The sequence below is a fragment of the Cupressus sempervirens genome, chromosome 5 (genome assembly GCF_028749045.1).
Source record: "Cupressus sempervirens isolate cs-2001-9-10 chromosome 5, ASM2874904v1, whole genome shotgun sequence".
NCBI lineage: Eukaryota > Viridiplantae > Streptophyta > Pinopsida > Cupressales > Cupressaceae > Cupressus > Cupressus sempervirens.
In genome coordinates, this window is record NC_143122.1 from 363,649,692 (window position 1) to 363,675,940 (window position 26,249).

The window sequence follows — 26,249 nt, forward strand, 5'->3', positions numbered from 1 at the left end:
TAGGAGATAAGGGCAGCCCTATTTTACCCCATTGATGCTATTGATGAAGTTGGAGAAATTAGTGGCAGCCTAAGACGACCCAAGACCTCCTTATACAATCTTATAATGGTAGCGAGTAGAATAGTCGAGATGTTGATATTGTGGAGCCTTTGAGGAGCAAGAATGAGCCTCCTCAATGATAGTGTACGAGAGTCAAGAAGTCTGATAGACATATTTGAAACTCGCTTGTCCTCTGGCCTTGATATGATGGTGATCAAGCTCCGAAGAAAGGTTGTGGCATATAACTTTGAGAAAGTTTGCCTGACTATAATAGATCTATAATCACTAGGGTCGATGGTAGGGTCTTCCTTGTGGATTGAGTGAATAATATAATGAGAACAAGAGGGTAGAACACTCTAACAAACCACATGATTGAAGAGCTTTGAAAGATATGAACACAAAATGGTGTCACCATGCTCAAAAATCTTTGCCGGAAAGACATCCTTTTGAGCAGTCCTGTTGGTATTATAGTCAAACAAGTGAAGATAACAAGCAGGGGGGAAGAAGGGGGGGTAAAGGGGGGGGGGAGGGTGAATTGAATAGGAGGCTAAACATAGATATCCTAAAGAGTGGAAATATGGAAAAAAACATGCTCAGGGTGGAGGGTGGAGCAACAAGAGAAAAGAGTATGCCAAAAGATCTTTATGAAATGAAAGAGGGAGGAATGAAGGGTGACTCTATGCTAGGGAATGAAGAGGAGTTTCTTGCAGAGGAGGCGATGACAATAGGACAACTTCAATGAGAGGAAGGGTGGGTGACAGTGGGTGAAGGTGCAAGTGGAGAGCCTTGTAGTCATCATTGTACCAACAATTTATAGGCTAGGAGCATTTGGGCTTGGAAGGGAAACTTGAGGGCTGATGGAATGGGGCAATAACAAAAGACCAACCTCCTTGAGAGCAATAAAGAGGCGAGAAAACATGGTGGATATTCGTATAGGGGGGATTAAGATCCAATGGAAGGAGTCATTTGAGATGTAGAACAAAGAGATCAGAATCACCATCGTCAAAGTGGAGCAAGGTGTGGGGAGGGGGTCTAGTGGATGGGACAAGGTAGAGGGGAGGAGGGGAGCAAGAGCAAGAAATGGCAAGACAAAGGAGGGATGGTTAGCCAAAGGGATGTGGTGATGGAGAAGTGGTGGATGGAAGGGATGAAACATAAGAGGAGAGAATATAATCCAAAACATTAGCCCCACCACACTAAGGTCTACAAGTGAAGAAATGGGAGCTCATAAAACAAGGATGCCCATTGCATGACACAAGATCAAAAGATTCATATAGCCATAAAAAGATACTTGTCATACTTAGTGAAAGGGCCCTTGGAGTCATTAGAGGACATAAGAAGGATCGAGTAGTCTTGATCAATATCCTCAATGCACAAAGAATCAATGACCTTGACATGAAGAGGAGTCTACATTATTTGTTTATGGGCATTAAAATCCCTTAGGATGAGAGTATTGCCATTGATTGAAAATTGGGGGATGCTATCAAACATGTCACTACAGGGGTTGCAATGAATGCTATTGTGAATGGTGTAAAAAGAGTAGAGGCTGAGGGGAAGCAACAAACCACAAGGAAAAATTCCTTGAGATGAGATGTAGTATGACAGAGGCAAACCCACAAGAATCTAGCCCTAATATTAAAAAAAGACCATTGTAATTTGACCCAAAATCCTATCCCTAACAAGGTAAGCAACCCCACCAGAACTAGAAACACCACCAAAGCATCTATTCTCCATCCTGTACTACTCAAAAGAGGACAAACGTGGCTCTCATGAGCCTTTGTGTGACAAACAACATTAGAAGATCCTAAAACATCCAACAACGAACTTGGAGAAGACCAAAAGGAACCATTACCATTCCAACAATTGACAATGAAGTCAAGAACCATAAAACTTCTCGACCTCCGCAGGTTATGGCTACGCCATCTGGATGCCTCAGGATGACTCCTCCCAGTTAGGTGGGAAAGAGTTCTTAATGATATCCTTGAGACTGAGAGTGGCGATGCATTTACCATTCTTTCTAGCAAGAACAACAAAGCATCCTAGAATGCTTGAGTTCAACAACTTGTGCCTTAGTCAAATCGTCATTAAGGTACACCTCCAAGAGAAGAGGAAAAAGTTTATGCTTCGCCTTCGCAGCTCAAATGAGTCCGACAACACATTTGAATTGAAGAAATAATGTAGAATCTAAAAACAAACCAAGCATAATCTACGATGATTCCATTGAGGCCAAGATAGTTTCTTAAGAATGTAGTGCCAACCACCAAAGTGTCCTACGATAACTGTGGAAGGCCACTCTGAGACTAAGCTCTTTAAACCCCAAAGTTCATTTTTCAATGATTTTGGACTAATCAAGAGCCTCAATACTTGCCAAGGGAGAACTACTGCTATTTTTATCAGACACCAAAGTCCATGATTGGAGTTTTTTCTCTGTTGCACATTTAAAATTAACCTATGATGAAATCAGTTTGGTTTGCACAGTTTTAGGCTCTTAGATATCAAATTCATTAACTCTAGCTTGTTTAATATTAACATTCGACATTCATTGAAGTTCTGAGTTTCTAAAGACAAAACTATTCTTGAAAGACCATACATAAGAGTCCTTCAAGCATAGTTTTTTCTACTCCAAGCACACTTTGGTCTACTCCAACTTGGATATGCGATCAATCAAATCTTGTATTGTAGTATCTGCGATCAACTTCCTTTGGTAAGTTTGGAATGGAGTCAAATTGAGCAGAGAATGATTGGAACCTGGGTCGATAATAATGAAAGTAGGAGATTGAAGACTAAAGAAAGAGGTAGAAGCAAAAAGTAGCTCAAGAGTTTAGAACAACCCACTGAGCAAGAATACCTACGCACTAGAAATACAGAGAGATAAATAGAGCTCAACCAATAAAGGCCAACGGATAAGTAACATGGGCAAGGATCAAGGACTAGAAGGAACTAAGGTAAGATAAGTGACCACGACCTTGCAACTAAAACATGAGAAAAAAATGATGATAGACCTCGCGAATGAAGAACACCTCAACAACAAAAAGGGATGTTTGCAAGAGAGCCAAATATCATGGGCACAACCAATGAGAGAGCAAATAAGTCTTTAGGAAGGACGAAAGCAAGATGAAGAAGAACAAAAGGACACTGAAACGATGAACACCAACAAGACAGGCCAAGATGAGGAGAACAAATAAAGGATAACAGAACAAGGCAAGCACGAACATACATACAAGCACCAAAAAAATTGCGAAATATAGACGCAAATATAGAAATGGGATTCCAGTCACAAACGAAGGTCGTCTCTTATAGACGTATTTAATGGCTCTAAGAAAGAAATATAAGACACTTCAAATTTGCATGTATTAGTTGACATGTTGGCCTTGTTACTGCCGTTGCAGAGTCAATATTTTTTCTAAATAGAAACTTTTTCCTTTTTGTTGAAGAATAAATCCTTGATTTATTCTAGAATGATTATGAAAGTTGCATTGCATCATTGCCCTCAAATAATAAGACAACGACTTTCCTTTGTTGGCGAGTCATCATGTGACTTTCCAAGGCTCCTCAAAAGACATGAATGGATCCTCATCAGTTCATAGTCAATCTAAATTCTAGACCTTTTTAGGTTAGTTTGAAAGATAGGATTTGATGGCTACATGCAGTTAATGAGACAGGGTATTAAATACAATTGAGTTGGCACATTTCATTTTCTGACCTCTCAAGACATCTTTGTATCTATGTTGCAAGGCGACGTGCCCACTTTCCATAGACCCCTTGTACCTTGTCCGTTTTGGGGATGGGGGGTGCAAATGGAGCGTCCTGCCATTGTTACTTATTGCAAAAATATTAGTGGAAATGTCAGGAAATGCCTACATACATCTAACGACTAGGGGGTGTCGAAATGCCCCCTTGTTTTTCCTTGAAACGGCTTGCTACACCCGACACCTTCAGACAGTTTTTGGCATTAGAAAAGTTTTTTTTTTTGCCAAAGTGGCAACATGAGAGCCCATGTGGTTCAAATTTATTTTTCCTAGTTTTTACTCACTACTGGCTAACAGATCTGCAATCGTTGCCATGGGAGTGCATTTTGAAGGAGGAAACCTAGAGGCGAAACCCTAGCTGCAGATTGGAGGAAGCCTCAATTGTGTCACAAAAACCCGCCCTATTCACAAACCTTATCGTTGGAGACTCTTAAGCATTGCAGAAATCTGGTCAATTTCATGTATTGAGCTGTCACATACTAGTCTAGAGCTTAGTCATTTTCACTTTCTTTTGCTACCAAAAACAATTTGGACACATGACTTTCTTTGTCTTATTTCTGTCACTTTACTTTTTCATTTTAGATCTCAGGCTTTCTTTGCTTTTAATAAAATTTAATGTTTAAACTAAAATTTTACCCATATTTATTATTTTCCATACTTAAATTAAAAATGTCTATATATTTAAATTTAAACAATATAGACTTTTTTGTTTTAATCTGTGAAAATATATGCTTTTATTAATATAGAATAATAGAGTTCTTACATTTACATTTCTTACCAAAACTACCTTTCCTACATATTATCTTTATTGTCACCCTTACTATAAGCCGATACAAAATTGCCCATCTGTTTCATTGCTTGATGGTACAGCTGCATTCCCCACCCTATATTACTACCCTTCCTAGACCATACCAAAATTGGGCATTTAACATCCATTTCATTACATTTACCTACCTTGAAAGTGCGATTGTTTATGGCTATCAGTAAGCACCAAAACATACATACATAAAATTAGAAACATATATTTAAATTTAGAAACATATATTTAACAATAAAATTAACTTAAAGGATATGCAACCCTGAAAGACTGCATTCTTCCCCTTCTTGTCCGTGATATCCGCCATTATTGATCTGTTAATCTAGAAATTTGAGAGCTCAAAGGGAGGAGTAGAAGTCTAATCCCTCTTCTTTGCCTCCACTTTCATCCACACCATAACCTCTTTCTTCTACAAGTACTCCAACAAACAATCCCATGCTATTTTCATTTGATCTGCGATCCTCCCTTTAGCCTTTTGTATTCCAAATAATGATCTGTGCAAGGCCATCCTCCCTTAGCTCTCCTGCATGCAATAAACTCTCATCATTCTGAATCCCATTTCCCAAAACCACATACTCAATTAATGCATTCAATCCTTCCACCCACTCATTTGCTACACATTCTTGAGCCACCCATTTGACCTCTGCCTTGGTGTCAAACTTGAAACCTCAATCTAGATACATTGCCACAATATTGACATTAATGCAATAGCTGTGTTTCATTTTAAAAAATTCCTCTCGTAATTTGTGATCCATAATCTGTAAACACAAAGGGTAATTGATGTTAAAGACAAATTTCAATCTCTCCTTTGATCTCCCCTAAAAAAGCCAGCTATTGCTTGGCTGTTAGAACAGTGAAAATCACTTCCATTTTATCTTCTTGGGCTGACACAATTCAATTTTGAAGAACACTCTGGAGAATAGAATCTACCATCATTCCTTTAAAGGCAAGGAGCTTGGAAATACAAACTCCCTAGTAAATGCAATCTGTCTCAAATGTCACATTGTTTTGTGCCTTACCAATTAATGATGAAATGTTCACATCAAATTTGTACTTTTATAGGATTTCATCCCACACTAGATAATCAAATCTCATCTAGGGGTACAAAGGATTATCGTAATTTTTAATTAACATGCAAATATGTTTATTATGACGAAGTTATGAACATTAAAAAATTAGAATTGAGTATCTATAATATCCTAATATATTTTGAAAAATACTCGTACACATATATTTAGAAGTGTCCCTGGTTGTCCCCTAATTTTGGCCTTTCAGGAAATGTCTCGAAAAGACGTCCATTGTCGTTAAATTTTGAATCTCAAGAAAGTTTATTTACTTATTTTTTTGGACCAATTAAGATTCTGTTTATCTTATAAAAATGTAATGCCTGACTGTAAGGCTTTTAACATTTCTTCTCTGCTTCAGACATTTTAATATTTATGGTCTTGACTGACAAGGAATTTTGACAAAGCTTTTGAGATTCCAAAAGAAAACATTTCAAGATACATATTTGGAATTGGGGCTCTATTGGGACATCCCCACTTTCCCAATTATCATTGCATTTCTAGGATGTGGGGACTTGGGTGAGATACACGGTCAGTGCACTGCCACCTTCACTAGGATGTATAAGATGTCTAGGATGTCCAAGGGATTCACAAGAGTCTATTGACTATCCCAAGGACACCCAAGCATGTCTTGCGACTGTCAGGCATGCAAAACAGCGATTTTTAATTTTAATTTTCATATTTTTCTGGGAACCAACGCGTAAGGCTGAACCCTAATAGCCAATGGGCCTCACCAAGGCTTCTTAAACCCTGTATAGCAACCCTCAGATTCTTATTTTACTTGCAAATTCATTTCAATAGGAAGCTTGAGAGGAGCAAAAGTGTGAGTAAAGGAGTGAAATAGAATGAAGTGTTGCAAGTGTAAGAGGGTTGGGAGGAGTGAGAAGAGGAGGAATAAGAGGTATTCTACACCAAGTTGCAAGGATTTTGAAAGCCTAGTAGGTTAAAAAAAAATAATTTAGTTATATTTTCATATTTCAGTTGTTCTTTAATAATAATTTAATAGACATGGCTGCAAGTATATTCATTGTTAAATGCTTCTGTTCATCATTCATATTGTCATCAATAATGAACACTGAAATTTAAAAAAAAAACATTTTCAAAGGCATGGTTGTATGCTGTCATATTTAGATTCTTTTATTTGAGTTTACTGTTTTACAATTAAGTCATAGTAGTTTATATGTTAAATTTTTTTTATTTTTCATTTTGAGAGTTGTCGAACCAGGATGAATATTTTGTGTATCTTTTGCTTTTGTGTTACATACGACCTGAAGTTTGGAAAACAAAATTGAAATCCTTGGTTGACAGAGATTGAGAACAAAGATTTTTTTTGTATATCCTCTGCTCCTAAGATTTGTGGGACCTAAATAAGTAAAACAAATAGAATTTTTTTGCATCTTAATCCTTTGCACTATGCTGCATGCATATAGTTCAACATCTATTAAGTAAACTGATTATTGCGTTTAAATTGTATAAATTGCATACCTTTGGAAGAAGCACTAAACCCATAAAAGATAACTGTTTCTAAATGAATTCCTATTAAATTTAAATACAATGGGTCCTCTTTCGTTTCTAATATAGAATAAATTTCACCCATATTTCACACAAATTTAAATTTGAACCCACTAGATTGGATTAAAACTGAAGTTAATATTATCAATGAATGGTAATCAACTATAGTATTATTTTACACTTGCTGCTAGCTGGAAGTGACACTAAATAGCCAGTGTAAACATATTGATTTGATTGAGTGAGTGTTTTTTGAAAGCAAACTATTAACATACATATTGAAATTAGAGATCTATGGGGAAATGCATTCTCCCTCCCCACCCCACCAAATATCACCATGTTTCTAGGACATGGGAGGCTTGGGGGTGAGACAACCCCCTTTGGACCACTACCTCCATTAGTACATCGAGGATGTTGAGATGTTTGGGGGGACTCCCAAGAGTCCATTGACCATCCTAAGGACACCCAAGCGTGTCTTGTGGCTGGCAGGCCAAAAAAGCAATTTTAATTTTAGAAATCAATCTTTTTTGGGAACCAGTGACCAAGGCTGAACCATAATGGCCAATTGGCCGCCCCCAAAGCCATCCAAACAATCCTAAACTCCATTTTTTAACTTTCAAACTCATTTGAACAGAAAGGTTGAGCCTTGCAAAAGTGTGAGAGGAGTAGTGTTACCCTGAGTTTCTGAGATGGGGGCACGGGGGGACAAGGAATCGGGTTTCCGAGGCCTTTTTTTTTGGCTGAAATAGGAGACAGCAGGGGATGGCTATGTACATATATATTTCAGAATTACATAACATTTTCACATTCATCATAGCAACATAACTTAAAATTATCAATTTCGTTCATCAAATCAGCATGGTACATAACATCAAATCGCATCATCGTCTAAGAACAGGACCATAGGATGACATAAAATGAGAAAATCAATCTGCCATAGATGGGCAATATGTTTAGATTTTATTGCCCTTTCTTGTGGGTTTTGGAGGAAAACTGAATTTGTTGTGCCAAATTTTTCTAGACAGGTAGCGGCCATCTTGTTTGGGCAGTAGTCAACTACAACTGTGTATTTCTGGGCAATTATTGCTGCTATTAAAGTATTATCAAAGCTAAAAACAATCTGAGTATTCCTCAACCCAGCAACAATCATTTCCAAGTCTGCAATATGAATATCAAATAAAAGTCTGATTTACAATCATTTTCAGGTCTGATTTGTTGAACAAAAGTTGAAGTCTGAATTTTTAGTCATAGTTGGATGCTAAGTTTGTAATGGCTTCCAAAAAAATAAACTTTCAACATATGTTATATTAGCATATTTTTTAATTTTAATGTGGGGCCTGCGAATGGGCAGAAAATCACCATTTATCAATGTTTTTTGAGTTCAATTTTAATTTAAAATTTGAAACTTCAAGCAGTCCTCAGGACAGACGGGAAACAACTACAGTCCCTGGGATGGTCAACACCATCTGAAAACACGTTGACTGTTTTTGAAGTTTCGGGGATGTATTTCTGATTTTTTGGCTTGGGTGGGGACGGCTTGGAAACGTTTCCGGCTGTCCCCAAGTCCGAGAAATGGGGACGGTTTCCAAAACTCAAGGCTTAGGGCTGGAAACGGGTGACATAGGAGAGGAGTGAAATTGAGTGAAATTTTGCAAGTGTAAGAGGTTTGAAGAAGAGGAGGAAGAAGAATAAGAGGTACTCTACACCAAGTTGCAAGGATTCTCAAGCATAAGGTAGGATTCTGTGACATTTTTATTTTAAAATTCTTTTATAAAATAGTTTCATAATCATGTTTTGATTTTTTTGCATAATTTCATTGACATGGCTGCAAGTATATTTATTGTTGAATGCTATTGTTCATTGTTCATATTGTCATCACAAATCAACATTGAAATTTATAAAAGAAAATCATATTCATAGGCACAGTTGTATGATCAGATTTTTTTTTTTTTGTATTTTGCAACCTGTCGAACCAGGAAGGAACTTTTTTTTATCCTTTGCTTCTGCGTTCTGTGCAATCTTAAGTAAGAACTTTATATTGTTTATTTTATGTCACAATAAGTCACTCATGGTTGAAGTGAAAGCGTTCAATCTATTTATGCACCAAATGTTGAGGTTGAAGGAGATGAACATGTCAGTGAAATCCAAACCATCGTTTCCAATGGCAAGCTTGGCTGCAAGTATGAATTGCCCCTCTGCATTATTTTATAGTTTTTGAAGGGTCCCTTTATCTTAAATTTCCTTTGAAATGATTTTCGACAAAGTTATAGAGCAGATATAAGACATCTGAGGGTACAAGGTTGTACAAGTGCCACTTTTGCAGCCTTCAATTTAGAGCAGTGATGCTAGATTAAATGCCCACCTCCTTCATGTTCAAGCAGAAGACGTGGAAGCATGGAAGCTTTTGGGAGGATTGACAAACTTGAAATTTAGTGTTGAGATATGTACATAGATGGAAAACTCGCCGAGTTTCCTAGCTCGGCGAGTTTTTAACCAGTTAACTTGCCGATTTAAAAACTCGGCAATCTGGTAAAAACTCGCTGAGTAATCGGCGAGTACTCGGCAAAAACTCGGCGAGTTTTTCCTAAAAACTCGCGATTTACTGGTGAACGCGGCCTGTGACGGATTTAAGCGGCAGTGAGTGTGTTTTTTCTCATTCTTTCTTGTATTTGCATTGTTTAGAACCTTGAGGAGTGAAGAGAAGAAGGTTTGGAGGCATTCTTGGCTGATTGCAAGTGATTCAAGGCGGATTTGAGTGGATTGTAGAGGATTCTAACCGATTTTAGAAGACAAATTTCTTTCCAGGTATGTTCATCTTATCATAGTTTGAAAACTTTTTATAGTTTTATAACAAATGTTCTTTTGTTTTTGTTGTTTTTTGTAAATGTTTTCAAATCATTTAAAATCATTTTGGATCATTTGAAACCCTAGCTTCTAAGGATATGGTTGAAGTTTTTTGTTTGCTAAGGATATGGTTCAAGTTTGAAGTTTGAATCATTTGAAACCCTAGCTTCTAAGTTCTAACTTTGTTTATTCATTTCTCTATATATTTATGTGTAGGGCAGCGGTCAACCATTAAAAAAATGACAAACCCACAAGAAGAGTGGCCACAAACACCATGCCCATCTGGATATATAGGCACTCGGCCTAAAAATGCAAGAGATAAGGCATGGCGGTATGCCTATGAAGCTCCAAATTCAAATGATATTGGGAAGGTGATATGCATTCCCTGTGAGAGAATTATTTCTGGAGGCATAAACCGCCTCAAATACCACCTTGCAAGCATAAAGAAACATGACTCAAATCCTTGTCTCAAGGTAACTGATGAAGAAAAAAGATTCATCCATGCCCTACTTGCAGCTGCTGAAGAGAAAAAATTGAATAGGGAGAGGGCAAAAATAGCTATGAGGGCAGCCATAGCTGAATCTGAAGGAGCTCCTTTTGATATGCAAGAGGAAGAAGAAGCACTTGAGAACATACCAGGATCTCTTTGTGGCCCACGGATCCGCAAACAAAATTTCTCTTTTACCGGTTCCACTTCTTCTACATCTCCTACTTCTTCATCATCACCATCCAGATCCCCATCAGGGATAGGTGGTTATTTTGTGCCCAGGAACACACCTGGAGCACAGCCATCATTAGAGGGCACTGCATGGTTTAAGGAGGTGCATGAGCAAATTGATATTGCAGCAGCTGATTTTTGGTTTTTCAACAATATCTCAATGAATGCCGTTGATAGTCCCTATTGGGTCAATATGGTGAATGCAATGACAATATCAGGCAAAGGGTACAAGCCGCCTAATCGCAAGGATATGAGTGGAAGGTTAGTATTTTACTATTTAGTAATTGTAAATAATTGAGATTCACTTTAGTTCATTGTTATATTTTAAATCTTAATTGTTATAACTTATTTCCTAATTTTTTACTAACACTTACACTTTATTTAATATTACACTTAAATTTTGTAGGTTGCTTGACAAAGCGGTTGGTAGGGCAAGATTGTTGATAGAAGACCAAAAGAAAGAGTGGAAGAAGTATGGCTGCACCATTTTATCTGATGGGTGGACAGATGGAAGAAGTAGAACCATTATTAACTTCTTGATTGCTTGCAAAGATGATGTGGTGTTTTGGAAATCTGTCGATGCCTCCAACAAAGTGAAAAATGCAGCCACATTGGCTTTAATGTTGGAGAATGTTGTCATGGAGGTGGGAATAGAGAATGTGGTGCAAATAATCACAGATAATGCAGCAGCATATGTGGCAGCAGGTAGATTTAATTTTTTATATTTGAATTAATATGAATCATGAATGTAATGCTATGGTATTATTCAATTTAGATTTGATGTAATTTGTAAATACTAAATATGGAAAGTTTGTTACTGATTATTGATTTTTTGCTAATCTTTTAGGTAGAATCCTCCAAGAGAGGCATCCCACACTTTTTTGGTCACCTTGTGCAGCACATGTCCTTGACCTTCTTTTGGAGGACATAGGAAAACTTGATTGGGTGAGTCCAGTTGTGGAAGATGCTAGGCGAGTCACGAAATATATCTATAATCACCCATGGGTTCTCAGTTTGATGAGAAAAGCCACTAAAGGCAAAGATTTGATGAGACCTGCTATGACAAGGTTTGCAACGGTCTTCTTGACGTTGCAAAGTATTCTTGACCACATATTGGCTTTGAAGCAAATGTTTGTGTGTGCTGATTGGGTTGCTTCACCTTACTCAAAGAAGCCCGAAGGAGAAGCTGTGGCACGAATAGTCTTTGATGATAGCTTTTTTGCAAAGGCTAAGGAGATTGTGGAGGTAACTTCATTATATTTTTAGTGTATTCAAGTTTCATTTTCAATTCATAACTTACCATGTTATTAACTAATTTGTATTTTTCAAATTTCAAATGTAGATGTCTCTGCCCCTGGTTCTAGTCTTGCGCACATGTGATGGGCAGCAATCCCCAATGGGAGGTCTTTATGAGGCCATGGATAGGGCAAAAGAGGCTGTTAGAAGTTACTATCACGGGGACAGTCTTAGATTTGACCCCATTTGGGAAATAATTGATAGGAGGTGGAACAATATGCTCCACCAACCTATTCATGCAGCAGGCTACTTCCTCAATCCCAAATTCAGGTACTATGATAATTGATTGACCTTGAAGTTGGGATTTTAATAAGTCTTTATTTTACTTTACTTTTTAAGGTTGTGTAGTAAGACTTGATATCATTTTCTATTTGTTTTAGGGCTGATGATTCCTACTCAGATCCTAATGGAGAGGTCATGGAAGGTCTCTCTAAATGCATTGAGAGAATGATATCAAGTGAAGAGGAGAGAGACCTTATTGTGACCGAACAACAAATCTATGTGGAATCAAGGGGTCCTTTGTTCTCTTCTATGCTAGCAAAGAGAGCAAGATCTACTCAAGTACCAGGTAAAGCGTCAAACTTTAAAACTTTTGCTAATTGATAAGTTGTGCTTCTGATTTTGTTTTTTATTGCTTTATAACTTTTTAAATTTTGTTTTGCAGATGCTTGGTGGGCAAGTTGGGGTGGCAATACCCCCAATTTAAGGAAATTTGCTCTCAGAGTCCTATCCCAACCTTGTAGCTCATCCCATTGTGAGCGCAATTGGAGCTTATTTGAGTCCATCCATACAAAGAAAAGAAACAGAATGACTCAAAAACGGCTTAATGACCTTGTTTATGTGCACTATAATCTTAAGTTGCGCATAAAAAAGTCACAGCTCTTAGAACTACCTGGTCCGCTTGATCTAGATGAGATAGATCCTTATTCTGATTGGACATCATAGGAGCCAAGTCCATTGTTTACACCAGATGAGATCGCTGATTTGGAGAGGCAGGCCATGGAGGGGGAGGCTGACACTGATTTTCAGTTCACTATGGATGACATTGAGGATGAGGACGAGGATGATGATGATTCAGGCGAGGATCAGACATTACCATTAGGAGGAGATGCATCCTCTTCTAGGACGCCGAGCCAGTCAGTAGGGACGTCGAGCGAGGGGGCACAGCCACAGAGTTCACAGTCACGCAGCTCACGCTCTATCCCAGTGCGGGGCACTTCTTCTAGGACTAGACCCCCTCGCTTTCCTGCTAGTGCAAGTGGAAAGAGGAAGATGTGATTGACATTGTATTGATGTATTTAGACTTTTAGTATTTACTTCTAGTTTGACAGATTGAAACTATTTAGTAATTTACTATTTTGCTTCCTACCATGAGCATTCTGCATTGAATGCAATTTTGTACGCATTATGCATTTATATATATCTAAACTTTGTTTCTTTCTTTTGTATTGTCTTTAATTAACTTATTAGATGCATCTTCTCATTAAATTTTGCAAAATAAATGTATTTTTAATTAAATTTCAGCGTTTTTTTAGGTTCCCGAGTTTTTCCCGATTTTTTTTTTTAAATCGCCGAGTTTTTCCCGATTAAACTTTTGGGGGGCTTGGCGAGTTTTTGCATTTGGCGAGTTTTCCAACCATGGATATGTAAGTGTGAGTGGTGTGAGTGGTGAAGGCAATGCAGTTGCTCCTATCTTTTCTTCTTTGTGTCATAGGCTGATAGGTTATTAGAGATGACCATACGGTTCTACTTCTACATTACAGAGACAAGTTGCACATATGATAGGTTCTAGTTTAGTGTAGGGGGAAATGCAAGTGGACAAGTGATGCTCCCATCCTAATAGCTGAATTATTCAATGTGTTAATGGAGGATGATGAAATGATGCTATTGGGAAATCCTTCCTTGCCAATGTGCTTGATCTCCTTATATTCTTCTTTGCTAATGGGCTTGATCTCCTTATTATTAGGAGGCGATGACGATAGTAGTATGAGTAGAACTACCATGTCACCATGGGAGACAATAGAGGACCGCAATCTTGGGTAAGAACTATTCCATGTTAAATGCGCCAATGGAGAAAATGAAGATAGCTGGCGAGTGGATGTAGCATAGTCATGGATGAGTGGACAAACACTAGTCATTGCCCACTCATCAATCTCAAGGTTACATATTTAGGGAACCGTATTTTCTTATTGCAGATCCTCAAGGACGCTATCGAGGAGGTTAACCTAAAAAATGTGGTTCATTCAGTGATAGTCGCTGTGCATATGTTTGGAGCAAGTTCACTAGGAAGTGAGTATACTTGGCGACTTTGGAGACCAATATATGTATTGGTACAACATTCCAAAAATAGGGCATTGAGGTTTTTGGAGACGCAAGTTTTATAAATATATTTTTGTAATCAAAAGCATTATCATGATTGATATCCTTGAAATCAAGAATAGTGGCAAAGATTAAGTTGGTTAACAATAGCTTTAAAGTTTAAATACACTAGTGTTATTGTGTCCAAGAGTTCAAAATTCACTCTACATATTTCATATTAGGTTATCAATCGACATTGAAATACAAAATATTGTTGCTTTGATGTTGATTCACAAACAAACAACAAAATTCCAAAATTTATTGTCCGCTCTATTACTTTTTGATCATCCATAATATCAAGGTCCTTAACTAGGATGCTCTCTAGATATTCATCACTCTCTAACTTAGCTTCCTTTGGCGGTGTTTGAGAGCAATTTATTAAGGCCATCTAGTTCAACCACTTTATCCATCACGACTGCAACTTCTTCATTTGGTACAATTCGGTCACATTTTGTTGAAGGACTCTCGAGCTACACAAGATCAATATGAGAGAGAAAACGAAGTGAGATACAAATGTAGACCAAGTCCTTCGTTTTCTTTGATGTTCATTGGTTCCTCTTTAGTGAATGAATAAAAGGACAGTTCTCCAAATTCTCTTAAAAGATGAAAAACTAGCTACTTGTGAGAGCAATCTGATTGCAAGAGATTGCAATTTAGGGGTTTCACCTCCATGGTTCCACCACCATGGTCTTTCTTTGCTTGCAATAATGTAAAAGTTCCATTGAATCAAAATCACCTTTTCCCGACCTTAGATCTTTTTTTTAGGAGCTCAAAATCCCTTCATTACCTTTCTATCCCCATGTGGATCCCTCTTATTGGTCTCTTGTGTATTGTGCTATTTAGAATTCAAGGCACAAGTTGCACAATAAAGGGACGCATTGAGTTTTTCCCATTTTCCATGTAATTTTCCTTCTATCAAAGGATATAAAGAAAGATCTTTTTGATTATTTATTTTCTTGACCCTTTCACACATGAAATCTATTTCTTAAAAAACTTCTCCTAAACATTGCTTGTCTAAGTTTGCAAATTTAATCACTTCACATACAAAGTCCACAACAAATCTCACATCAGCCCCAAAATGGTCACCAAGGGCCAAATTTATCACCTCAACTGCAATATTGGATGTAGATTGTTTCCATGATGCCCATACACTACTAACAGCCAAGGAAGAAAAAATTCTTTTGATTTCAGAAAGGTGATCAAGAAGAAGAAAGTAAGAAGCAAACCATTTATCAATCGGGCTGATAAGTTCCACCTTTGCAAATTTGCGATAAATGGCTGCTATGTGCTGATAGTTACGTATGAGCCATCTGTATTTTTATATCCTTATCTATGAGGTCTGAAATCATTTGGAACTTGTGAAATATTTTTTTAGTGCATTATTCAATGAATGCACAGAACATAGTGTCCAAAATATATGCTTGCGCTTTTTTGCACTATCATACCCTCTGCTTTAGAAATGGGTGTGACATCAGTAATAACTTAGAGGACATGTGATGCCCCCCCTTCCTCAAGGCTGTCACATAAATGGATACAAAGAAAATATGCATTTTTTATTTGCCTCACACTATTAGAATATTTTAGATTCTTTTAATATGTTATTATCTTTGGCTATTTTTAGCCATCTTTGTAGAATCTTCTATTAATGGTCATTTCAGTGTTTAATGATTTTATTAAATTCCTGTACTTTTGTCTTCTATTTTTATAAATTTTATGCTTAAGTTTGAAGCTCTTGTAATGGCATTTGAATGTTGACCATTAAAGGAGGCTATTAGAGTGACCATTAAGACTCTTACATAACTGGTTATGAAGAAAATCTTCATTTTTATTTGCCTTGAATGGCCTTCCACCTTTGAAAAAAGTCTCCTCGCTGCATGTCACCATGACATTATGTAGTGGGGGATTGCTGGGATTTATCCACTCATTCATCACAATACTTCACTGTGTCGTAGACTAAACTCTTTTTATTGGTGCAGTTTGTTGCTCTAATCAGTTTTTTTTAATCAATTAGAGTTGTGCTATGCTTTTTAGACTCAGGTTGTTTGTACCTAGCTATTCCATTATTGATAGTATGGACCATCTCTCCATAGAAAGGGTGATGACAATTGTTAAATGGTATTCCATTTGCATAAATGTATTGCACAATTGCTGCATCAGCAACTTCTTGACCTTGCACATAAAAAAGTCCTTCAAATGGAGTTTGAGCTGCTAGAATATGGTCTCTAGTGAGACTATTGTGCTGCTACATCTCTAGAAGACATGCCTGCCTCTGTCTCTCTATTCTGCTAATGAATTGCAATAGTTGCCCCTGTTGTTGAAGCACGAGAGGGACTCATATTATAACCATTAGCCTTTTCTTGGTCCCTCAGAGTCTCATATAACTGTTTCATTTGGACAAGTATCAACACCTTTTCCAGATACTTGAAGGAAATGAGCCTTCACTCTTGTGTTGAGTACCTTACCATGTCATTGGACAAAGATGACATTTGATTGTGGTTATTCCAACCGTACCTTTTTGCCCTCAACACACTCAACACACTTCTACAAGTGGTATGAGGCTTTTCTTCCCCCACCCAGCATTCTGCCCGAAAAAATTAAAAAAAACATTAGCGGCAGGTCTTATAAATTTATGTGGCTAGTACCTTGAAAGTCGAGTTGTTTGAAATGAAAATCTTATGAGCTCTATAGAGGCCTAGATAAATAGTCAAGGTGAAAGATGGATCATTTCATATCAAGGTGTTCTGAGTTCTTTGACGCAGTTTCTGTTAAGAATGAAAAAATCGACCCAAGAATCACAGAGCTAAAATAATTCTCAGACATCTAAGGTTACTGCAATCGTCAATTTCTGTCCTGAATATTCAGCTGTATATGTATATTGTGTTTTGGAATTCTCAGGCACAGATAAAGCTTTCCAATGAAGCAAAATGCTCATCGAATGTGTTTGTGCTGATGGTCATTGAATGCCATTACAATCAATGCCACTTTTTGTCTCCAGCCAATTTGGAAGTCATCAAACAACACAATTTGTCTTTTTATAATTTAGTGAAAAGTAGTAAAGATGGCTCTCTAATTAGCTATGAAGATGATCATTGAGTCAATGGACATCTAAGAAAAGCTAAGAGTCAAGACGTGTTGAGATGAAACAATTCTTAGAGATAAATACGACTAGGGATAATATGCCACTAAGAGAGTTATAGCATATTACTAAGGGGCTGTGTTGTTCAATATGTAGAGTTCTTTACAAAGTTCAAATTTAAGTTTTGCATGAATATACAATAGGCATAACTAGTATGATATAGCATATGATATGTACACCCATTGATTGCTTATGCCTTCATACCAATTCCTTCTTGAGTTGAAACTTCGCAAATATTCAAGGAACGTTTTGACAGCTGGAGTTTGTTCTTTTCATGGTGATTTACTGAGCTTATCTGTTTGGACCAAGTCAATTAGTTCAATCATACATTTTGAAAAATTATAGCAAAGAACTTCATCGGTGCTTCTATAAGCTACTTTAATGTCTGAAATATGTTGGTTGTCAAAGGCTCTGTTGATGTCCTGCGCTCTTTCTGTGCATGAATGTGGTGCATTTTTCTTTTTTTGAATCCAGGAGCCCACATTTTTCACTTGTGCAAATGTTTATTGGAAACTGACACACTTAAAATGCACTTTTCAGATTCTTATCTAAGACGAAATTCTCAAAAACTGTCTAGATTAGATATGCAGCTTATTTCATTCTCTTGGAGAGAATACTTGAGTTTCTGAAGGCAATGCAACTAATAGTTATGACAACAAAATGTAATTGGTGGGCTGAGTCAAAGACATAACAGGGGAGGAGGTTGAAGGCTGCAGTGAAGAGTGATAGATGGGGGTGCTAATGTACCTAAACCTGGAGAGGTGTATGAGTGCATTGATACTATGCTCAACCCATTGAGTGTTGTCATGTGAGAGGACCTCACATTAGCATTTTACAATGAGCACTTCCAGCCAATTTTTCATTGGAGACGGGATAAGATCAACACTACCATGCACATGATTGCCTATTCATTGAACCCCAAGTGCTAGTAAGTGCAAGGGCCTGGAAATGTTACATCCATACTAGATATTGAGGTGAAGGCAAGGCTCTTACAGGCCATCCAAAGGATCTATGATCCTACAGGGGCCAACATCATTCACAATGAATGGACAAACTTGCTACTCTTTGTGGTTATCCTAAGGTGGTCAAGATGGATATGGTAACTATGGCACAAGAGGATCCATAATTGTTGCGGAATTGCCATGGACCGATTTATTTAACAACCACCCTAGCCATAGTTTGCAGACTTAGAGAGTACAAGCCCAAAATTTCAACTTGGTGTAATAAGCAACAAATATTGTCTTAAGAGTAATAAACTTACCTTCAGTTGAGCAAATCAGCTTGTGACTGTACATCATATTTTGAGTCTCATTAACTAGATGACTCTTATGTACAAAGAGAGTCCAACAACATGGTGGGATGTAGAGCTAGAGGAGCCCTCACATGTTGATGAGGATGCTACAATTACATAGGTAGGTCTAATTGGTATTAGTTTGGTGGAGCTTGACCATGTGGAGTTCACTTCAGCAGTTCTAGTGATGAGGAGTTTGGGGATGATTAGTGGTCTTGCTTCCCTCCATTTTGTTGTTTTCATTTTTGATATCATTCTACTCATTGCATCATCATTATGAAATATTCAATATAATATAATTTTCAAACTTGATATTTTCATTGTGCAAACTTCAATGTTAAATTGTAAATGTGTACTTCAAAGTTAAGTACTATTTTAGTAATATTCCAAAGTTTACTAACACATCTCTTTATAATGATATTTTTGAGTACTATATGTATATCAGTGCTGCTCCTGCTGTCACCCCGCCCTGCTTGTTGTCCCATCATTCCTGAAACCTATCCCCATGTCTCCTTGTTAGAAAACTCCATCGAACTATGCCCGTCTAACAACATTATATGCCAGGTCTTTCCTTATAAGTGAAGGGAAATTCTTGTTATCAATTGGAGACAAATTAAAGGTGAATTACCCTTTTGAACCTTGAAGCACGTGATTCTCCTTCCAAAGTCTGCTGAAGTATATTCTTTTTATCTTTATTAACATACCAGAGAATATATTTCTCGGAGATTATTTTGAATCTTGCAAAGGATCTCAATTTAAAAAGACTTAATCTATCTTCTCAATTGTGGACTTGCTTCATCCTACAAACAAATGGAACGTGGATGGTCTCTCTAGGATGGGTGCAATGCAGCAATAAGCCCATATGCTTGGAATATGAAATCAGTGTATGCAATCTGTTTGCTGCTCTACATTTATGCAAGTATTGAAATGTTATCTTTTAGAAGCGTCTACAGTGAATGGAAACAAATTTTTGATTTAAACACTTTGCTTGGTCTTGCATAGCATGCTTGTCTAAAGGCTGCCAACAATCATCATTGTCAAGTCCAAGCTCAGGGAAAACTAATTCTCTTAACTTTAGATGCAAACCTTCTGAGTTACTGATAGTCTATGAACTGACATTTCCTCAGAGTGGAGTAACAGAGTAGGGAGTTCAATCCGTAGAGTGTGGATGTGAGGGTTTAAGTTCTTGGCTCAGGAAAAAAAAAGTTCTCTTGACTACAGATACTAACCTTCTGAGTTACCGATAGTCTTCAAAGTGACATCTCCTCAAAATGAAGAAATGGAATAGGGAGTTCAATCTATAGTGTATATGTGAGGGTTTAAGTTGTTGGCTCCAAATTAAGAACATGTTGCCTTGATGATCCTGTGATGCTTTAAGGCATGACATGCCTTTCAGAATCTTGTCCTTTCTTACGCAATCATAATCATGCTACAAAATAGATTCTGAAGAGTAGTTATATTTAAAAAATGCTCAAATGACTCCAAGATTAAGTTGGTGCTCTAGTCCAAGGTCAAAATATTTACCCTGAAACTGTTAAACTTACAGTGACAAGCAAAAATTCAACAGCATTCTATTTCAGAAATTACCTTATCCTTTTCTGACACTGTATAAGGATTTTTCATTACCTTCTCCAAGGAGATCACTTTGCTATGTGTGCTTGGTGTAAGATGTCATGGGAAAGAGTGAGGAGATTGAACTTTCCACTTATAGTTTCTTGTGATTATCTGCTTTCATATTTTTGTCCAAACATTGACAATTGATTTGATTAGAGAAGGTGTAGTGTTGAAGTTTGAAATGAGTTGGATTCCCTTGCATTGCGAAAATTGTTCATATCACCTATTAATGTTGTAGTAATTGAATTATATACAAAATAAGAGACCACTTGATTTTTTTACAAGCATTCTTTTGTTTGATAGGGTAATTGTGCATTATGCAGGAGTCCGCTCCCACAAAATGATCAGCTTAATACAGTAAAACCAGAAATCTGAAATAAGCCTTGATGATTTTATCATCATATCATTGATACAGAAACCCAACTACAAATGGCCCACAATACGTACATACAAAATTTTACAAAACCATGACCCTTCGAAAATTAATATTTTGACAGTCCTGGATCAGAACTCATCTCTTTCTGGACAGCTAAGTCACAAGGTTCGAGTTCGAGTTTGACAAGGTTCAAAAATTCAAAAAAAAATTGACATTAAATTCGCTTTATATATTTATTTATAATATTTTTAAAAATATAGGTATATCCAATAAACTATTAAAATAGTTTAACATTACAACATTGGTTTGAAATCTTTATAAAAGGATACCACATTTTGAAAATAAATACAAATAAAATTGATTATCAATTTTAAAAACATTATTTATAAACAATATATACTAATTTAACTACATCATTTTAGAAACATAAAATTAAAATACATCGATATTTTATTATAACTTATCAAAACGATAAAAAAAATTAAAAATTCTTGAGTTTATTACATTTAAAATTACACAAATTAAAATAATAATGAATAAACTATAGTAAATATCAATATTGTTTGAACGGAGTTACTTCTTTGTAAACTTTTGTATTATTAATATATAAAAGGCCTCGGCTGTTTACCGATCAAAAAAATAAAAAAAAATTATCAATATTGTTTAAATAAAAAATTAATACACTTCAAAATAATAATAAATTTTCTTTCATACTTAATAAAATTAGAAAATCATAACATACAAAGCAAAAATACGAAATGTAAAACTATAAAATTAAACACTAGTATAGATATCTTAAATAAATCTATCTAAAGAAATGCCGATAGATATCCACTACAAAATGATTAAAATTTTATTTACTACACCGAAAACTATTTATATTTCCCTTTATCTTCATTTACTCTTTTGCACAAACCTAAACTTTTTATTTTAATTTCTAAAAAAATTGATGATTTATATCTCCTAGGATCCAAACATTATAATTTTAACTAATATTTAATGTGGTGTTTATTGAATTATTTTTTAAAATATATTTTGTTTATAATTAAATTAAAAATTTTGACATGTAGATGGTTGTCAAATTTAACCTTAAACCTATTTTAAAAATGTCGATAGATATCCACTACATAATAATTATAATTTAATTTACTACGTCTGAAATTATTTACATTTCCTTTATCTCGATTTATTTAGTTTTTCACTAACTTAAGCTTTTTATTTTAATTTCTAAAAAAATGGATGGTTTATATATCCAAATATTATAATTTAAACAAATATTTATCATATTTATTAAATTATTTTTAAAAGTATATTCTGTTTATAATAAGATTTAAACTTTTGACATGTAGATGGTTGTCAAATTTCACCTATAAGAATAATAGTTAAGATTAACGCGCTCACACCATCCCACTCCACCCATTCTGCCATTGTAAAATGCCTATCGGCATTAATTAAACAAAACTTAAAATGTCAAATGTCAATCAAACAACTAAAACATGGGAATTAAAACACAGGAGTTCCGAGATGAGCAGTTTGCATTGCACCAGTGTGCCTTGAAATTTGACCTCGGCCGTAGAACGGAGCTCGACATTTACAGTTCCGGGATGAGCATGCCCTGAAATTTGTCTTCGGCTGTAGAACGGAGCTCGACATTCACAGTTCCGGGATGAATGGGAATCCTTGCTAAGACTGATTAATTTCCTCGTTGCGCTAGCTGAACGGTATAATGAACGGAGACCAATATTTCAAAAACAATTAGCGAAAACCCCCAAAAAAACCTGTAAAAAAATTATTTTCTGCTGTGTTCGAATTTCAGCCAAACTTCTGTGAATTTAATTTTTTTTTTATGGGTTTGCCAAATTTCGAACCTCAAGCTGAAAATTTGGCGAACCATGTGACACAGCTTGACAGCAAGCAGTATCTCAGGTTTAAGGAAAAACCATTGGGTGGCGTTTGTGTTGTGCTCAGAAATAGATTGGAGAATGAAGAGGCTGGAAAATTCCAAATTGTCAAAATTCCTGGTGGCCAAATACAAAATGCAAAGTAATTGTTGTGCCACAGTAGGGTGAGTCATGAGGAGAGAAGCTAGGTTTATCTTCTACAGGCCACCTAAACTTCGACCAAATAAAAAATAAACAAAGTAAAAAAATGAGAGTGACGATGCTGCTGAATTGCTTGTATGCATGTGTGAGGATGCTAACATAAATGCAGCATGTGAAATGTGTCTTTTGAACAAGATAGTGATGGCCTTCAACACCCTGCATTATCAAGGCAGGCCATTTTCATTTTTTATTTTTATATAATAGTAGTGAACATAAATTTGGAGGGGAAGGTTTAACCAAAGCAGACATCTTGAGGCTACATGATTGCATTCCTTGTGACAGTGACTAAAAGATATTGCCTTAAATTTACTGCTATTTTGACTTCTTCCATATTACTTCTCAATTCCCAAGCCTTCAAAATTGTTGATTCAACTCCACATTATCACCTGTGAGTCCTACTTTTCTTCCAAGAATTTGCACCTCAAGGTACTAATGTATTTAGGATTTTAAATAATGCCAAGGCTTCAGCTTCATGATTCTTCTTTATTCCCAAGAAGAAAGACCCACCTCTAATTAACAAAATTGAGGGAGATTGCACCATGTTTGTTACTTTAGCAGGGCTGGAATTACTTTAACCTGCTTCATCAAAAGTTAATTTGAAAATATCTGCTCTTTGAGGCTTCCAAGCAGCAGCTTTGTGCTTAATTGTTCTGTTGAATAACTCATTAAGGGTGGACAAGCTTTGATTGTTGTTTCTGTGACATGCTTCAATAATTGAAAACTAATGCTGGATATAATTTATTTGGTGGTAGTTCGTCTTCTGTAGAGTTATAATTTTCCTTGAATACACTATGAAGTTTTTAACAGGGACCACCTCTCAGGGAGCTTGTTTCTCGTATTTAATTGGGCACATTGTTTTTAACAGGTGAAGTTTTATGTCTATCTTGTGTCAACTTTAGGATGTATGCATATTTTTTACTTGGACAAAGTAAATTTTCTTTTTTTTTTTAATGATTTTTTTTGAATTCTACTAACAACCTGGGTTTTGGATTATTCAACACGGTCCAGCCTGCAATTTGAAGATTCACCTGGAACTGAAATACCATTATATTTAAATAGAGCTTGTGTGTTACAAAAGTTTGTTTTCTGCAATCTAAAACATTCTTTTAACTTCTTGTTGCCACACGCTCCTGTAAACACTTTATTCCTCAATCTGTGCCTGTGCTTGTAACATTCTAAATCCCCTAGAAAAATGCTTCTAAAGTAAAATTTATATTCACATATGGTGGGTCACTCGGTAACTTTGAATTTTTTTCTTTTTTTTGGAACCTTTTGTTGTTGAGTAATCAATCAATCAGTTCTTGCATATTTGAATTTTCCGGTTTATATTTTTCCTCAGGTTTTGGAGGATGAAGATGAGGACGAAGAGTATCTTCTGAAAGTAGAACCAGATAGTCCTTGGCTTCCGCTTAACAATGCAGAAGCTTCTGTCTCTTGTAGGAGGACTTTTTCAATGTATGATGATATGTCTGAGGAACCTGAAAGGTGCAACAGTTTTTTCTCAAGAATGATCTCTATTTTACCCTACAGTAATGGTACATGCAATTTAACTAAGTAAAATAAAGTCATTTTTAACATGATCATCTTTGTGGGTGAATTTTTCTGGATGAGTTTATTTGATTTCTTGTAAATGCATTTTATTATTACAATATTCTTTTTCTTTCATGGACAGATGTCTACATGTTTATGAGGAAGTGAATGAAAAGTACAATTTATCTAGGTCCAACTCCCCATAAAAGGAACAAACTTCCCTAATTCAGGAATCTCATTGTGGACAATTTGCAGTCCACTGGTTTGTGATTGGCTTTATAATTTTGCAGGATTGATGCATAACAGTCCGACATTGGCTTGTGATACATGCATATTGAACTTTCTATTTTGTAAAAGGTTAAATATTGTGTATTATATAAAAAGGAGGGAGGATGCCTTTACAGAATGAATGTGCCTTATAAAAAGGAATAAAATTACTTGAATGAAGTTTCAATGTTCAACCTTTCAGATATGTAAGGGTCTAGATCATTGATTGGTTTTATAATTTTATTTTATAACTTTTTAAAATCCAAAATTGTCTAGTTGATATGTAAATTATTATTAGTTATTTGTTTTCAGATCTGAGGAGAACTTTGGGAAACTTGGTTCGGATAGCACTCCAAGCAGGAATAACTTTGATGCAGTGATCAACAGAGGCATGTATGGTTCTTCTCAGGGAAGGAAACCAATGATGTGGCAGGAACCTTCTCTTACTCCTGAGAATGGCAGAACACATAGAAAACGCAAATCAGGTCTTGATCTGAAAGGTGAATTGTCGACAGTGGAGTCCAAACGAGTAAATGAAGGCACGAGAATTGCAGATTCTATCCCAGGCAGGGGCACTGTTGTGGTTGGTAGCAAGATCAAGAAAAATTTTGATGGAAGGATTTACCATGGAGAAATTGTTGGGTATGAGTTGTTATACAAGGTAGGTATATAATATTGTTATTGATATTTTATGTTCAATATCGAGATCTTTGGGGAATTTCCTTTTACCAGTCTTGGCTATAACTTTTGTTTGGTCAATTTCATTATTTGCTTCAGATTAGATATGAGGATGGGGATTTTGAGGAATTGACATGGGAGGAGCTCCAGCCTAGACTTGTATCCACTGAAGGAGGTTTTCTTTCAAAATAACAGAACGGTGTAGTTACAGTTTGTTTCTTTATCGCTGCTGGGTAATTTGCATTACTACAAAAATCTGGCTCCCGTTTTTGGTAGTTTCATGAACAGTTTTTGAAATACAACTTGAATTCAATGCTCTGTAAATGCATGGTTGAGCATTTCATGTTATATTTTCTTGTGATTATGAGAATCTTTAGTCGAAACAGTGCAATTCTTTTTTGTTGTCAATCGCCTCAGTCCAATGCTGAGGACATGTATGCCTGTAAACATGGAGAATTACTGGCACTGGCATTGGTTGCTTATTTGAAAGGCAACATTAGCTTTAGGCTAGTGTCATATAATCACTTCTGGCTTCTGATTTCAACGGGAAGCTTTTTTGTAAGTTGTTACTTGTGCAGAAAAAAGTTTTACACGAACAAACTAATTTCTATTAGTTCTAGCTTTGAGAGGGCTCAAGTCTTCGTCTTGTGGAGTCATGTTTGTGTCTTGTTCATAATTTTAGGTTACAGATGATTTTCATGTATAATGTTTATACTTGGAATTCTGATTTTGTGAAAGTTTTGTTCATTACATAATCACTTACAATTCCTTTGTTTGTGGACCATAAGCAAACATTTTTACAGAATCAGGTAACTGCAAATTGTCTTTATTTTGTGGCCTGTTTATTTTGGGAATGGGAAG

The 26,249-nt window shown here is 36.2% G+C and overlaps 2 protein-coding genes across 32 annotated transcripts in view; both read left to right on the forward strand.

The window, feature by feature from the left end:
* Positions 1-26,012, forward strand: part of LOC149556241 (uncharacterized) — a 123,927-nt gene extending 97,915 nt beyond the window's left edge. For all 31 annotated transcript variants that reach the window (XM_089830395.1, XM_089830422.1, XM_089830396.1 and 28 more), the window contains 3 exons: positions 24,253-24,398; positions 25,023-25,371; positions 25,488-26,012. In XM_089830395.1, the coding sequence (XP_089686521.1) occupies positions 24,253-24,398; positions 25,023-25,371; positions 25,488-25,580 (588 nt within the window). In that variant the 3' untranslated portion in view covers positions 25,581-26,012. The remainder of the gene's footprint in view (positions 1-24,252; positions 24,399-25,022; positions 25,372-25,487) is intronic.
* Positions 9,745-13,404, forward strand: LOC149556244 (uncharacterized). The gene is made up of 7 exons (XM_089830391.1): positions 9,745-9,983; positions 10,239-11,001; positions 11,147-11,445; positions 11,588-11,985; positions 12,083-12,306; positions 12,417-12,604; positions 12,701-13,404. The coding sequence occupies exons 2-7, from the start codon at positions 10,262-10,264 to the stop codon at positions 12,979-12,981; spliced, it is 2,130 nt and encodes a 709-aa protein (XP_089686517.1). The 5' UTR covers positions 9,745-9,983; positions 10,239-10,261; the 3' UTR covers positions 12,982-13,404.
* Positions 26,013-26,249: the final 237 nt, after the last annotated feature.